At 46.5% G+C, this 17,228-nt stretch overlaps 1 protein-coding gene across 1 annotated transcript; it reads left to right on the top strand.

The window, feature by feature from the left end:
- Positions 1–12,758: 12,758 nt before the first annotated feature.
- On the top strand, positions 12,759–13,697 carry LOC130862564 (histo-blood group ABO system transferase-like). The gene has a single exon (XM_057752211.1). The coding sequence runs from the start codon at positions 12,795–12,797 to the stop codon at positions 13,695–13,697; it is 903 nt and encodes a 300-aa protein (XP_057608194.1). The 5' UTR covers positions 12,759–12,794.
- The last annotated feature ends 3,531 nt before the right edge of the window (positions 13,698–17,228 follow it).

Below are 17,228 nucleotides of genomic sequence, written 5' to 3'. Positions count from 1 at the left end.
ATCTTCCCATAGGACCTGCCCTTCTCTACTTGTTCTGGGGACACTGCGGGCTCTGCAGACTTCTTCCTTGTCTTCCCTTGGAGCCTCCAAGGGTCTCTCAGGGTTCTCAGTGCTGAGCCACATGGCAGGTGTCAGTGGCTGTTGCTTCAGGTTTTCATGTTAATGGCAATGACAGGCTCCCTGATCGGATTCTGCGGACCAGCTCCTCCCTGCGCTCCAGTAGTTTATAGACAGAGTAGATGTTGAGGTGGACTGGGTCTGATTGCTGGATCTGTACCCAGATGTCAGCTGAGTTGGCCAACCTGGCCCTTCCAAGAGGCTACCCCTGAGACCTCTGTAATTGTTTGTATACGTGTCTGGAATCAGAATTACAGATGGTTCTGAGTTGTCATGCGGGTTCTGGAAATCAAACCCAGGTCCTCTGGAAGGGCAGTAAGTACTCTTAACGGGTGAGCCACTGGTCGCTCCAGCCCCTGCTATCGACTTTTGTATTCTCTATGTATTGGAATTCTTCTACCAGGAAGTGGAGCCACTCAGTGGCAGAGTGCTTGCTTAGCACCCACAGGCCCTGGGTTGACTCCCCAGCGCCACCCCAATCAGTCAGCCAACCAACATTATACACCAAAGATGGTGAAGTATTTTAATTTTGATTTTAGTATTTTCTTTTAGATTCTTGCTGTGAAACTTAGGCTGGCCTCTAATTCTCAATTTTCTGTGGTCCATGGCCATGTTTGGCTGACGTAGTACTTTTAGTTTTTGGTTTGTTTCTCTTAGCAAACTATCCTCCAGGTTCACTCATGAATGGCAATATTTTCTTTTTGTTGTTTTTGAGACAGGGTCTATGTATTCCTACCTGTCATGGAACTTACAGAGATCTGTCTGCTTCTGCTTCCTGTGTAGAAGGAACGGCAGGCTGCGTCCCGCCACCCGGCTAGCTTTACCCAAAATAACTACTCGGAAACTGTATTCTTTTAAACACTGCCTGGCCCGTTATCTGTAGCCTCTTATTGGCTAACTCTCACACCTTGATTAACCCATTTCTATTAATGAGTGTAGCACCACAAGGTGGTGGCTTACCAGGAAGGATCTTAACCTGCGTCCATCTTGGAGAGGAGAGCTATATTGTCTGCTTGATTCAGCTTTCTTTCTCCCAGAATTCTGTTCTGTTTTCCCCACCTACCTATGTTCTGACCTATTAGGCCAAGCAGTTTTCTTTATTAATTAACCAATGAAACAATAGATAGAAGACCCACCTACATCATACAATAACAAATATCTGCTAGTATTCATAGACACCTTCTCAGGATGTCTTTCCCTCCAAGAAAGAGACTGCTCAAGTTGTGGTCAAGAAACTTTTGGAAAAAGTCTTTCCCTAGTTCAGTCTACATAAGGTACTTGGGTCAGATAACGGCCCAGCCTTTATCTCCCAGGTAAGTCAGTTGGTGGCCAAGTTACTGGGGATTAATTGGAGATTACATTGTACTTACAGACCCCAAAGTTCAGGTCAGGTGGAAAGGATAAATAGAACAATTAAAGAGACTTTGACCAAATTGATGCTGGAGATTTGCACTAGAGACTGGGTTCAACTCCTACCATTGGCCCTATACAGAGTCAGAAATTCCCCTGGCTCACATGGGCTCACCCCCTTCGAAATCATTTATGGAGGTCCTCCGCCAGCCATATCCTTCTTTGATTCCAATGTTTCTGTTGATGCCACCTCCTCTACCATGCAGGCCTATCTGCAAGCTCTGCAGCTGGTGCAACAGGAAATTTGGAAGCCCCTTTCGGCCGCTTATTGTGAGAACAACCTTCCTTCTTGCCCCCATCCCTTCAAGATTGGCGACTCAGTCCTGGTGCAAAGACACCAGACCAAGACTCTCGAACCTCGCTGGAAAGGACCCTACACTGTACTCCTGATGACTCTAACCACGTTGAAGGTGGACGGGATTGCTGTGTGGATACATGGTTCCCATGTGAACACTGCACCTAGCCCAGAATGCGGAGAGACATCAGAGCAGATATGGAGACTTCAACGCACTCAAAACCCCCTAAAGCTAAGACTCATGTGAACCGTGTAAACCTTATATTCATACTTTTATTCTTGATGCCTTTGATCTGTAAGACCAAGGGAAATAGCCCACACACCCCTAAACAACTTACCTGGCAGGTCCTCTCCCAAAAGGGAGATATCATCTGGTCCATTACAGGCTCATACCCTCCTAACACTTGGTGGCCTCACCTATACCCCAAAATTTGTGATCTGATGACAGGATTAGACACATGGGACATTCCCAGTCTAACATATTACGACAGGCCAACCTCAGATGACGCATTACATGTCATGAAATGCTCGCTAGATCAGGGCATCACCTCCCAAGGCCAATATGTTGCAGCAGATCCTGGTTGTAAAGACAAACCAGCCAAAAGGAAACTACAACAGACATCTTTCTATGTATGTCCCCGAGATGGGAGAAACAAAAATCAGGCATATCGCTGTGGAGGACCAGAGAGTCTCTATTGCAAACAATGGTCCTGTGAAGCTACTGGGGACGCCTATTGGCGTCCTTCATCCTCATGGGACCTAATCACTGAGGACTTCTGTGTTAACCCAGGTAATGCCTCATATCCTCTACCATTTGGAGGATGACCTGCTAGAAACCCTCAAGGGAAGGCATAGACAGAAAAGAGAACCCGTGTCCCTAACCCTGGCTGCTCTGCTGGGACTGGGAGGAGCAGCGGCGGGGATAGGAACAGGAACAACTGCCCTTATACAAGGGAACCAACAATTAACCCAGTTTACAACTCGCTATAGACACAGACCTCCAGGCAATCAAGAACTCCATATCCTTGCTTGAAAAACCCCTCACCTCCCTGTCTGAAGTCATGCTCCAAAATAGAAGGGGTTTAGATTTATTATTTTTAAAGGAGAAAGGCCTTTGCGCTGCACTGGGGGAAGAATGTTGTTTTTATGCTGACCATGCTGGAGTAATAACAGACTCCATGACAAAATTAGAGAGAGGCTGAACCGTCAAAAGGATAGGGCAGCACAACAGAACTGGTTTGAAGGATGGTGCAGTAGGTCACCCTGGATGACCACCCTAATCTCTACCGTCATGGGCCCTTTAATACTTTTACTTCTGCTTCCTTTTAGGCCTTGTATTTTAAATCGCTTGCTGCAATTCATTAAAGATCGCTTGTCTATAGTTCAGACTTTAGTGCTTACACAACAATATCAGATGTTGAAACAGCAGGAGTCAGAACCCTAAGTTTTAAGATTAAAACTAGGGACATAAGAAAAGGAGGGAACGAAGAAAATAAATTGGGAAAAGGAGAATTTCCCCTGAGCTCCAAGCACCTGGACAGGTTCCTCATTCCCCTACCCATGCATATCCTGCCTGGCTGGAAAAATAACATCTTGGGGTTTCCACGAGAACCAGCTGGAACAAACAGCTACGTCCTAAGGTCGACCCTTATGCTAACGTGGTAAAAATATCAGGTTGTAACCTGCATCTGATAAGCTAATGTTGTGGGGTTTGCCTACAAAAGCTTGCTGGAATTGTTGTTCGGGGTGCTCTGCCTCCTCGGAGACCAGAAGCACTGGGTGCACAATTGTTAATAAATCCTCTTGCTCATTGCATCTGCTGGACTGGTTAATTGAGTCGCGGGGCTTCTCCCTGGAACTAAGACCCAAGGGTAAGGGTCTTACACCCCTATAACCCAAACCATTGAAGAAAAAGGTGTTTGGGGGGTTAAGAATATGATTGAAATATAGTGTATAAAAATTTTTCAACTAAAAAAGAGCCAGGCAGTGGTGGTGCACACCTTTAATCTCAGCACCTGGGATGCAGAGCCAGGCGGATATTTGTTAGTTTGAGGTCAGCCTGATCTACAAAGTGAGTTCCAGGACAGCCAGGGCACTGTTAAACAGAGAAACCCTGTCTTGAAAAAATTTAAAAAAAAATTAAAAATAAAAAGAAATGTTGACACAAAGCCCTTAATGGTGCAATTCTTTTGGCAGTGTGAAAACACATGGGAGTGAGGTCTTTTAGATCTTTTGTGTTACCATGACAATTTCATTGCTTCCTAGGAAAATCAGAGAGGTCATGCAAACATTTCTTTTTCATCTTTGCTCATCTATCTCCCCCTCTATTGTTCCTTGTTGCTTTAAAATACTCATTAGATTTGATGAATAAATAAAGGGATGATTATTTCTGGCATTTAACCAAATGCTAGCAAAACTGGGTTTTATGCCAGATAATTCTCAGGTACTGTGCAGATCTTAGGCTGGCCTGTTTTTTAATATATGATTCTTTAGATGGCAAGTGATGAACTGTGACAAAAAGTTGTTATAGGAATGACAATCAAGTGTCTCTTCAGTATAATTTTCCAGAAACTAAATTATTTCTCTGGCCATAGGATTTTCCCTGATAGTAACATTGAAAAGTACTTTTCTAGCATGTGCTTGTTCAAATGGATGGAGGGAAACACTGCCCCTATCTTTTAAACCCTGGTATGAATCTTTTGGTGTTGAATAAAGGATGAATTATGGCTGAAGGTCTTCGCACACTCATTGCACTCAAAGGGCTTTTCTCCAGTGTGAGTTCTCATGTGCCTAATCAAGGAAAAGTTGTCATAAAAAGCCTTCTCACACACTGTGCATTCAAAGGGTTTCTCTCCAGTATGGATCCTACTATGCCGGAGAAAATTTTCAGGTTGAGTGAAGGCTTTCCCACATTCTCTGCAAACATAAGGCTTCTCTGCAGTGTGGATCCGCATGTGTCGGATGAAGGAGGAGCTATAGTAAAAGGCTTTCCCACATTCTTTGCACTCCAAGGGTTTTACCCCACTGTGGGTTCCAGTGTGTCGGATGAAAACCGAGTGGTGGTGAAGGTCTTCCCACATCCATCGCATTCATAGGGCTTCTCGCCAGTGTGAAGCCTCGTGTGTTGAATCAGAGAGGAGTTGTCACAAAAGGCCCTTCCACATACTTTGCACTCAAAGGGTTTCACTCCAGTGTGGGTCCTCTTATGCCTGATAAAAGTGGAGCGCTGGGTAAAGGCCTTTCCACACTCACTGCACTCGTATGGCTTCTCTCCAGTGTGGATCCTCACGTGCTGCATGAAGGATGAGCTGACACAAAAAGCTTTCCCACATTCTTTGCACACAAAGGGCTTTTCCCCGGTGTGGGTCATGCTGTGGTGGAGAAACGTGGAGTGGTGAGTGAAGGTTTTGCCACAGTCCTTGCACGCATAGGGCTTCTCTCCAGTATGGGTTCTCTTGTGTTTCACCAATGTGGAGGAGTGAATAAAGGACTTCCCGCACTGGCCGCACTCGTACAGCTTCTTTCCGGTGTGAATCTTCATATGCTGAACCAACGACGAGCTGTAGCAAAAAGCTTTCCCACATTCTTTGCACAGGAAAGGCTTCTCTGCAGAGTGCGTCACCTTGTGCTGGAGGAAAGTGGAGCGATGGGAGGTTTTCCCACAGTCGGCGCACTCGTAGGGTTTGTCTCCAGAGTGCAGCCGCTGGTGCTCAGTGAGGTGAGAAGTGCGCTTGAAGGCCTTCCCGCACTCGGCGCACTGATGTAGCTTCTCCCCAGTGTGAATCCTCATGTGCTGAACAAAACCAGCCGTGGAACGACACATTATCCCACACTCACTGCATTCATAAGGCTTTGCTCCAGCATGAATCTGCTGATGCCATACTAAGGTCCGATTGTTCCTAAACACTTTCCCGCAGTCTTTACACTGATAAAGGCTCCCTACATCAACCACAGGCTCTTTTTCTGGTCCTTGAGAATCATGTTCATGGTAAGAATCTCGTGGAGTAGCTTGCTCCCGTAAGACTTGTAAACAGAGACCATCATCTGTCTCCAAAGCCTCATGATTACAAGCCAGCTCTCCAGGGCACGTCTCCTCGGAAGAGTCTGTTGTCCTTCTGGTCCCACCTGGCATTTCTGACCATGTTTCTTTACCCTTGGTCTGCCCTACCTTGAAGTCCTCTGAGGGTCTCTGTGACAGTTGTTCTTGGAAATAGAAAGTCCGTGGAGAAGCAGTGGGTTTTGAGGAGTCAGTGGACTTTGCTTCTTCACCTAAAGGAAATCCAACAAAAACAGTATCTGTTTACTAGTAAACAGGTCAAGCACCAATGAAGCAGAAGATGAAATATTGCCTCTGAAGGCTACTACTGCACTCATGTCTGTCCTAAAACCATGTCTGCAAGTTCTTTTCCATTCACTCATGCTTGGACTCTTAACATCTTTCAGTGGAAACATAAGAGGGAAAGGTGGGATGGGGAGAGAGAACCAAGAGCAAAGAGGTCATTCCAAACTCCAGAATAGGGGTGGCGGGCAGAGCAATGGGTATAATGTGTGCAGTCAGTGTGATGTAAGGAAGTACATGAGGCTAAAACAAGAGAGAAGTTGGGCCTAATTTGGCCTGGATGGAAGGCCAAAAGAGATCAGCAGAGGATATGCAGAAATATTGGTATGTCATCCTATTTCTCAGGAAGATGAGGGGTGCGGTCGGGGAGACAGACACTGCAGTGAGAGAAGGGTACAAAGGTTTGACAGAATCCTGAATACCAAGCAAAAGGTGAAGAAGGCGAGAACTGTGGAAATGAGGAAGGAGACAGGTAGGGACAGAGAACACACATTGTTAGGATTCTGGACGTGCAGGAGTGAAGGAGGGTGAGAAACTCAGACATACTGGGTCTGCTGCCGTGAGTAAGGACTAAGGGAACAGAACACATGCAAAGCCAATAGCACTTACATAAGATCAGTGACATAACACAGGCAAATCAACATTAGGAACAACAGTAAGGATCTATAGGAAAAGAAGTTAAGAATAATGCTAATTCTCCCAAAATTCATCTACAAATGCAATATTAATTCCATCTCCCCTCCCCAGAATAGCTATCAACTAGCAGGTCAACACACTGCTGGCTGAGATGGAAATCAGACCAGAGGTTTCTCAAAAACACTAAGAACAGGATTGACATATGATCTAGCTACACCACTCCTGGCTTTACCCAAAGGTGTCTAAGTCCACACAGCACAGAGGAAGACATCTGTGTAGCCATGTCTGGAGCACTATTCACATAGCTAAGTTGTCTGAGTAAGGGCAGAGTGTAGGGTGGGGTATCACGTCAGGGGACCACAGGTGAGGGCTCCATGTTCTGAGCAGTTGAGATCTACCAGGCTGAGGAATCTCAGCCCAGCTGCCCCTTGGTGCCCACGGCCACTCTCAGCCACGCCCCTTGGTGCCCCATGGCCACTCTCAGCTGCCTACCTGTGCAGGGGCTTTGGAAGAGACCTCTCTTCACTGTCCATACTCCCTGTCGATGCTCTTGGAGGTAGATCAGCTCTGGCATAGGAACACGATACCCTGGCATGAGAAATACAGAAAGCAGCATTTATAGGTAAGGACAGAATTACAACCTTATGTTTACAGTGTGCATGTATTGGCACATTGCCAGGAAACCACAGGCGGGGGGCGGGGGTGGGGGAGGTCCTGGCCTTGGAAGGCATTCTCTGTCAGTTTGAGTCAGAAGCATCCGACCTGCAGTGCCTGTTTCAAACCCAAATGAAAGCAGAGGACATTTCTGGCCATAAGCACCCAGCATGTGGGTTTCAGAACTCCCAAGTAACTGTAGTGTTTAAGGATGACTGAGAAACAGGGGACCCTGAACTGAGGACGGGCGTCTACCGACAGTTGTTTGAGGCAGGCCTACTGCTCCAGCTGCAGCATCATCCTGCATCCCAGCCTGAGGACTTAGAGCAGGAGGAAGGTGACAGGAGAACGGTGCTGGCTGCTGTCTAGCAGGAGCCAGACGCACCTCTGGCGTCTAAGCAGATGGAATCACACACCTGGCTTGCAGGATGAATCTAGTATGGCAAAACTCCTTTACTTTCAGTCAAATACAAAGGCTTATGGACAGAAATCGGGCTGAGGCAGCTAAGGAAAATCACTGAAAATCCCACATGGCAGACAAAAGAGTCAGGATTCACTGGGCAAAGGCTCACTGACAGCTGCCACATGCCTGGCACTGAGCTTGGTGGTGGGACCTTGGGGGCGGAGCAGTGAACCTCCCTTCATTGAGCTCCCTGTTCTCGGGGACTCTGCTTGTCTGGTTCCCACATCCAGAATGCTAGTCCTGGAACAAGCCCAACACTAATGCACAAACCAACATGTTTAGTCCGCTGTGGACACAAGGCTGGCAGAACCCCAAATCATTTGAGTATCTGGGGGAAGGGAGACTTGGGCTTCCCCTCAGTTCCGACTTCGCACTGAAGGTAAAGTGGCTTCCATGGAAGACACTTGGGTTTGTCTGTTATGTAGACTACTGCAGCCCTGAGGTGCTCCACGTTCTGCTCTAGGCACTCTGGATATTGGCTCACTTGCTTCGCAGGTATTACTAAAGGGCTGCACTAAACATGAAACCATCTGGATAATAAGCCCCACTCAAGGTTGGACCTGGGAGGTGATTTCTTTTCTGCAGAGGCTAGCCAACAAGAGCAGAGGACTCAACACTAAGTTGCTACTTGGCACAGGCCTTAGGTGATGGCAGGAGCTAAAGAAGTCACTTGGCTAAGGGACACCAGCAGCACCGGGAACAAAACACCTTATTATCTGTCCCCAAGCTGCCCTTGAGCTTTTGATCCTTGCGTCTTGGCCTCTCATTTGTCTGCATCATAGCTGGATCAACCTCCTGGAGAGCCCCACCCTGGTGGGCCCTGCTGACTGGGCTGTGAGGCCATCTCACTCAGCTCTGCTGTGGGGAGGTGGAACAGTGGGGGCAGGGGGAGGAAAATGGGAGGTGGGGAGGAGGCAGAAATTTTTTTCAACAAAAAAATAAATTTAAAAAAAGACAATTATCAAACAAGAAAAAAAAACCATACAAACGTAACATGCAAGGTCTCTGGGACATCTTGGAAAGACCAAATCTATGAATTCTGAGCATAGATGAGAAATACTACATTTGAAAAGCATAGAAAATATTTTCAATAAAATCATGGCAGGCAATTTCCCAAACGTAGAGAAAGAGGACCTGCACAAGCACAAGAGGCACAGAGAACACCCCAAAGAGGCAGGACCAGAAAAGAAACCCATGTCATAGTACAGCTAAAGTACTGTGCTGGATAGTCTTATGCCAGCTTGACACAGCTAGAGTCACTGGAAAGGAAGGGGCCTCATGGAGAAAATGCCTCCGTAGGATCCACCTGTAAGGCATTTTCTTAATTACTGATTTACGCTAAGGTGTGTTACTTTTGTTAATGGTGAATCTGTTTTTATCTCTGTGAAGCTGCGAGGCTTTGCCTGTCTTGAATACCTGATGGTCTAATAAGGACCTGAACTGCCAATAGTGAGGCAGGAGAAAGGACAGGTGGGGCTGACAGGTAGAGAGACTACATAGAAGGAGAAATCTGAAAGGGGATTTTGGAGAAGTAGCCCAAGAAAGAGGAGGACATCAGGGGCCAGCTATCCAGCTACACAGCAATCCACGGAGTAAGAGTAAGATTCACAGAAGTAAGAGAACCAGAAAAGCCCAGAGACAAAACATAGATGGGTAATATAAAAGAAAGTTGGCAAGAAACAAGCCAAGCTAAGACCAGATGTTTATAACTAAGAATAAGCCTCCGTGTATGATTCATTTGGGAGCTGGGTGGTGAGCCGCCCAAAAGAGTTCAAAGAGCTTAACATCATATTACTATAATGATTAATGGGGGAGGGCCCAGCCTATTGGCTTCAGATCCTGAGAACCCAACTCTTCCCATCATTCAAGGCCATGGTGAAGCCAGTATTACCCTGATATTAAAGTCAGACAAAGCCACAACATAAAAAGAAAATTATAGGCTGGTCTCACTGATGAACATAGACAGAAAGATGTTCACTAAAGTCATTGTGGACTGAATTCAAGAACGCACCAGGTTGACATTGTCCCAGAGATGCAGATGTGAATCAACATATGTAAATCACTGAACATCATCACAGACTCAAAGGCAGAATTCACATGCGCATAGGATGCAGGAAAGCCTTCTGTTGAAATCCAATGTCACGACAAAAACCTCTGAAAAGCTGAGGAATGGAGTGACTATATCTCATATTGTATATATTTGAGACAAACATACAGCCAACCTCACACTCAGTGCAGAAAAACAAAGCATTTCCACGGAGTAAGAGTATCAAAGATAAGACAAGAGGTCCACTCTCACCTCCTCTTCAGCTTCACACGTGAAGTCTTAGCTAGAGCAGACAAGAGAGGAAAATAGTGTGGATACAAACAGAAAGGAAGAAACCTAACTGCTTTTACTTTCAGGTGGTGTGATTCTACACATTAGGGACCATAAAGACTCCACCAGGAAACTCTTGGAGATGATAAACACTTTTAAAAGTGGCACTTTCAAAGTGGCAGGATACAAACCAACATACAAAAATCAATAGCTTTCATAGTTGTGTGTGTGTGTGTGTGTGTGTGTGTGTGACATTCTGAGGAAAAAAACAAAAACAAGGAGGTGATCATATTCAAAATCGCCTCAAGACTGATAAAATGTCTTGGAATAAACTTAACCAAGGAAGTGAAAGTTGTCTGCATACAAGCTTTAAAACACTGGAAGAAGGAAATTGAGGAGACAGTAGAAGATGAAAAGACTTAGCAAGCTCAGGGATTCAAAGAACAAATATTGTGAAAAAGGCTCTTCCTAATCTACAGAGTCGATGCACACATCACCAGATTCCTGTACTATTCTCCACAGAAAAAGAAAATGCCACCTTAAAAGTCAAATGGAGCTAGGCAGTGGTGGTGCACAACTTTAATCCCAGCACTTGGGAGGCAGAGGCAGGTGGATCTCTGTGAGTTCGAGGCCAGCCTGGTCAACAAAATGAGTTCCAGAACAACCAGCCTACACAGAAAAAAAATTCAAATGGAAATGTAAAAGACAAAGAAAATCTGAGAAATAGTGATAATGCAGGAGGTGTCACTATCCCTGACCTGAAATATACACTACAGAGCCATAGTGACAACAATAGCATGGTACTGTCGGTGAAACAGACATGGAGGGTGGTGAGACAGAACAGGTCAGAAGCTCACACGGCTATAGCCACTGAGTCTTTAATAAAGATGTCCAAAGGGCACACTGGAGAAAGAGAGCCTCTCAACTGGGATATTTTTTTGATAAATTATTGATGAAGGTGGGTCGAGCTCCCTGTGGGTGATGCCACCCTGAGGCAGATGATCCCAAAGGTGTATAAGAAAGCAGGCTGAGCAAGCTATGGGGAGCAAGCCATAAACTACTGCTCGCCCATGGTCTCTGCTTTAGTTCCTGCCCTGACCTCCTTTCATGAAAGACTTGTGAGCCAGCTGTAAGATGAAATAAACCCTTTCCTCCCCAAGTTGCTTTTTGTTGTGGTCTTTATCGCTGCAATAGAAAGTAAACTAGGATGAAGGGGTTGCCCACTGAATTTGGAATCTCTTGTTTTTTAACGTTGTTCAAGGTTGAAGCCAATACTGAGCCTGGACCTTTCACGGACAGGTTTTCCAACAGTGTTGCATTCACTTAGGGTGATGATTGAACAAGATAATGCTAACTAGAGTTAGCAACCCAGCTCTAACAATGTAAAGCCTGCCACCTCAGAACAAATCCTCAATGGGTTCTGTGTGATACTAGGAAAATAAGGGGAAAACAAACACTGATGCCTGAGGTTTGGCTGGAAGCATCACCCCAGCCCCTGGCATCCATATATCCAGAGTCTGGAATGTTCCATCCCAAGTCCCCGCCCCTGGGAGTTGTCTCAGTCCAGACTCCACCTCTGAGAAAGCCCACCAAATAATGACCCCTCCCCAGAAGTGTTCAAGACCACTTCCACAGGCTATTTAAATTGTACCCCAGAGAATAAACACATTGTTTTTCAGGTCTTCCTTCCCCAACTCCTCTCTGGGGGGATGGATGGCCACCTGCGAGCAATGGTATCCATTAAACCTGGGCTTTTTCCAATTCGGTTTGATTTGGTCTGATTTGGATTATTGCCTCAGCGGAGAGGTTTTATGGGGTGCAGAAACTTTTCACCTACGTCACCTTCTTTACCGTGGCTACTCAATGAGTCCTCCCAAGTGAGCCCCCCCCCCAGCAATTCACCTAGAGTGATGTGAGAGACGGTCTGGTCTCAAGGCTGTGGATTTTCCGAGGAAATAGCTTCTGCTCAGTTTCCCACATCGCGATCACCAAGGGCAAGGTGGAGCATGAGTGTCCTGAGAGTCAGGCCACTTGTGGTGGTGTCTGCCCTGCCCTGATTTCATCACAATCTCTCCTCTTGGCCTGCTCAGTGATGTCCTCAGCTAGTCTCCTGTGTATGTGTCAGGGATCCTGCCATGCCATTGCTTTGATGCCCATAAAGAGACACTGACTTTGCTGGAGTTCTGTCGGGATTTCAAGACTCCCTCCGTTTGAACCACGCGGTTCCTGGCACTTGGGTCAGTTGTGTGGAGTTTGGAGGGCTGCTGAATGAGTGGACTTGGATATCTGAACACCTTGGATTTGGCTCATCCTACCCAGCACAAGTTGCCCTCACGTCATGGAGGAGACCCCGACAGCCGTGACCCGACTGCTGCCAAAATCTGAGAAATCAAAATCTCACTCACTTCTTTCTGTGATCTTTGTTTTCCTACTTGCCCTCTCATTGACGTTCTTTGTCTACGCTTTCCTGCTCCTGGGAAAACAGAAGCCAAAATATATTCTAGCTGAGGAGAGCATAACAGTTAGAGAAGTGGACCACCTAAAAATAGTGAACGTGTCCAGGATGTGGTATTATCAGTCGAAACTGCTAGTACCCAGCAGTGAAAACATAGCCATTCAGACGCCTTGGCTGGCTCCCATCGTGTGGGACGGGACTTTCCATATTAAAATCCTGAACCAGCAATTCCGGCTCCAGAATGTCTCCATTGGGTTAGTCGTGTTTGCCACCGGAGAATATGTAGCCTTCCTAAAAGTGTTCCTGCAGACCGCGGAGATGTACTTCATGGAGGGACACAGGGTGAAGTACTACATTTTCACTGATCAGCCAGCTAGCGTGCCACTCCTGAAGACCTCTAAGGGGAGGCAGATGATAATTCTGGAAGCCCAGGCTTCTGCGCATCCCCTGAACACCTACATCTACAGGATGGAGGTGATCAGCCATTTTTCCCAGCAGCGCTTTGCGAAGGAGGTGGATTACCTGGTCTGTGCTCACGTGAACATGGTTTTCTGCAACAGCGTTGGCGTGGAGATCCTGTCGTCCTTGTTTGGCACACTGCACCCTCTGTTCTTCGGATTGCCAAGACAAATGTTGGCCTATGAAAGGCAACCTCAGTCACAAGCCTACATTTCTGAGGACGAGGGAGATTTTTACTACTCAGGAGCCTTCTTTGGGGGAAAGGTACTGGAAGTTTACAGGCTCACCAAGCTGTGTTACCAGGCGATGATGCTGGACCAAGCCGCTCACATCCAGGTCATGCGGTCCGATGAAAGCTATCTGAACAAGTATCTCCTTTACAACAAACCCACCAAGGTCCTCTCTCCTGAGTACATGTGGAATAAGGAACTTCTGAACAGACAACGTTTTCAAGAAGAGTTGATAAACAGGGAAATGTTTGTAAGAATCAGCAAATATCCCTGGACTTACACTCACCAAGACTTTCAGGGAGATCCTGAACAGGGTCAGTGACAAGGATGTTCAGTCTGCTAACATACTATCTGAGATCAGAAGCATTTTTTTTTTTAATTTTTCAGTTTTTCAAGACAAGGCTTCTCTGTGTAGCCCTGGCTGCTGTCCTGGAACTCACTTTGCAGACCAGGCTGGCCTCAACCTCACAAAGATCTGCATGCCTCTGCCTCCCGAGTGCAAGGAGTCAAGGTGTGTGCCACCACCGCCCGGCTCAGAACCAGTTTTTCCTAGTGTGAGCGCAGGCTTCACATTTCCAGTCGGTTGAAAAAGATGGTTAGGGATAATCGCACCCGCACCCCGCCTGGCGTGGTTCGCTGTGATAAAATGCTGACCTAAACCTAGCTGGGGTGATATAATACTCCGTCACCGAGGGAAGCCAGGGCAGGAACTCAGGCAGGAACCTGGAGGCAGGAACTCAAGCGGAGACCGTGGAGGAAGGCAGGTTGCGAGATTGCTCCCATTGGCTTGTTCGGTTTCCTGTCTCATATACCCTAGGACTACTTGTCCGGGTGCTGCCGCCCACAGTGGTCCGGGCCCTCTCACTTCAATCATCAGTTAAGGGAAAGCCTTAACTGACCAGACAATTTTACTGGTGGAGAAGAGTCTGATGGAGACAGTTCCTCGATTGAGGTCCCGTCTTCCTATGGGAAGTTGACGGCTGAAGCTATGACACCACCCTCAGTGTCAACGTTATCAGACACAAAGATACCCCCACCCCCAAAAAACATTTAGGCGGGCTGATTTCTTAGGTTAGGCCTACTTGGCCTTCTCTTCCTTAACAGCCCTTCAGGCTGAACAAGGCGGGTTAGTATCGTCTTGTCCTGGTGAGCAGAGGATCTTAGACAACACCTTTCCAGAAGACGGGAGGTCTAGTCACACATCTGCCTTTCAGGGCAACTGTCACACAGGGCCTGCTTTGATCTTTGGCCAAGGTGAGCTGTAAACCAAATCACTTCCTCTTCAAATTCTTTGCTTGGTTGGTTGGTTGATTGGTTGGTTTTGGTTTTTTGTTTTTACGTTTTTTTTTTTCAAAACAAGGTTTCTCTGTAGCCCTGGCTGTCCTAGAACTGGCTCTGTAGACCAGACTGGCCTCAAACTCACAGACTGCCTCTATGTCCCAAGTGCTGGGATTAAAGACAGCACCACCAGAGGCTGGCCCTCTCCAAATCCTTCGTGTCAGTGGGTGAGTTCCCCTGAATGCTTGCTCAGAGGTGATGTGATATCAGACCAGGACCCCCTTTCCTCATACCTGGCTTCTGTTCATCTCGAAACACAGTCAGTTTTTGAGTGAGAGCGGTGATGGATCGCTCGTAGCCCCTGGGTTTAGCTTCATGATTCACGGAGTAGTAGAAGATGATTTCCTGAGAACAGAAAGCTTTTGTCTCTCTTTTACTAAGAGATCCTTTCTAAGCTCTCTGGCAGTGGTAGTTATTGCAGAAACCTTAGATTTCCGTGGCTCTGTTTTAGTTCTTCTTTCTCTTTCTTTTCTCTATACAGTGCAGAGGGGCAGAGGGTTACCCTGTAGCAGCCTTTGGCTTCCTTCTGTGCATGAAAAATGTCTTAGTTACTGGAGCCTTCTCTTTGGAGGCTCCAAATTTAAGATTTGGTTTTGTTGTTGTTTGATAGAAGGTCTCACAGTGTAGGCCTGGATAACTCTCTATGTAGACCAGGCTGGCCTCGAACTCAGAGAGATCCTCCTACCTCTGCCTACAGAGCTCTGGGATTAAGGGTGTGCACCACCATGTTCAGGCTTGTAGGTTGTTCACTGTTCTAGAGGCAGTGGGACCTGGGAGAATGGTGCCAATGAATGAGGAGGCTGAAGTCCTATACACTAGCCAGCTTTATTCAGAGCATCAGACAGTTTATACTCTGAGAGTCAAGGAGACTCATGTGAGTAAAGGGCACGAACTTAAGGGCAAGCTGCACATGACAAAGCATGTTTTTCCACGGAGGTATAATAACTAATAACAATAGCCAGGTGTAATGAATAATCAGAAGTAAACAAAGTCCTGTCCGCTACACCTGGGAGGAGCACAAAAGCATAGTCCAAAAACAGTTCCACGTTTTGAAGAAACTAAGGTCACAAGATTCTTATCTTGTTTTCTTGTGATTTTCACACACACACATTCAGGAATCTCTTTACATGACTCTATTATTGGATAGTGTTCCAATAATTATATATATATATATGTGTGTGTGTGTGTGTGTGGATGTACACACACACACACACTTCATGTCAATACTGAGAAACTGTTTTTACAACAAAACAATTCAGTAAAACGTTGTCTCCTGAATGGAAAGTGTAAATATACTAGTAGTGTTCCCAAGGGCCCCATGACCAGTCACAGCAGCAGAGCAGGCCCTGAGGCTCAAACCATCCCCTTTCCATCCCATCATTTGAGTCTCAGCTATGACATCATGGCTGTCCTAGGACTGGCTCCCCAGACGTCGCCACCTTCCGTCTCAGCAGGGGCCATCTCTGCCCTTACAGTTCGTGCCATTTCTAGATCCTCGTGTTGGGTCTTCCGTGGCGTTACACTCCTGCAGTGAGCCTGTAAAGCTTGGTGGGCTCCCAGGGGCAGTCTGTTTGCTGCTAGAAAGTGCAGGTCCTTCCTACAACACTTTCCCACCATGTGTTCAATTCCCGGTACCACGCAGAGAAAAAAAACGCCACACTCCCTGTTTAAAATGAGTGTGACCCATACAGATGTGATTTACCTTTATCATGCTTCTCACCGGGCTAACGTTCTGTATGTCATTGCCTATGAGGCCAAAGTCATGTTGAAGTCTCAGGGACAGGAGAGTTAGGAGGTGGGTCAAGGAGCTATGTCTGCCCTTCTAAGGGGATTGAGAAGTCCTCCCATAAGCCCAGCACCTATAGTGAGGGCACCCCAATCCTCATTATTTTTCTATCACTTTGACAAAAATACCTGGAAAAACCAACTTCTTTTGGCTCATAGTGGGGGATTTTGGCCCATCATTACTTGGCCTCGTTGCTTCAGGCCTGTGGCCCATGGTGGAGGGAGAGCCTTTCAAATGCTAGCCAACAGGAAGCAAAGACCAAGAGAGAGGGGGAAAGGCTATGGAGACAAAATTATCCTCCAAGGGAACTTCGTCCCCAATGGCCTTCTTCTTCCCACTAGGCCCTGCCTCCTAACATCTACACCACCCTCCAATAGCCCACACTGTTGTGAATCTCACTGGCGCCAAAGCCTTCAGAATCCAGTCATTTTACCACCTTTGACCACTGCAGCTTTGGAGACAAGCCTGCAACACACAAGTTTTGTTGGCTTGGCATAAGGCAGGGTAAAGTGGGGTATTTTGGATCTGAACTCTAATGTCCATCTTCCTGTTTTCCAGGGTTCCAGGGTAACATGAGGGATAAGCTATGCTGAGTTCACTTGGAACCAAACTGCTGAGGGAGAGGAATCTTTGCAGTGACGCTTCTTCCTGCTTTGTTGTGTTTTAATAAAAAAAAAATAAAAATAAAAATAAATAAATAAATAAAAAACTACAGCTAAAAGCAGTCTT

This window comes from Chionomys nivalis, chromosome 2, assembly GCF_950005125.1.
Source record: "Chionomys nivalis chromosome 2, mChiNiv1.1, whole genome shotgun sequence".
NCBI classification, from domain to species: domain Eukaryota; kingdom Metazoa; phylum Chordata; class Mammalia; order Rodentia; family Cricetidae; genus Chionomys; species Chionomys nivalis.
This window is presented reverse-complemented; position numbering and strand designations above follow the sequence as displayed.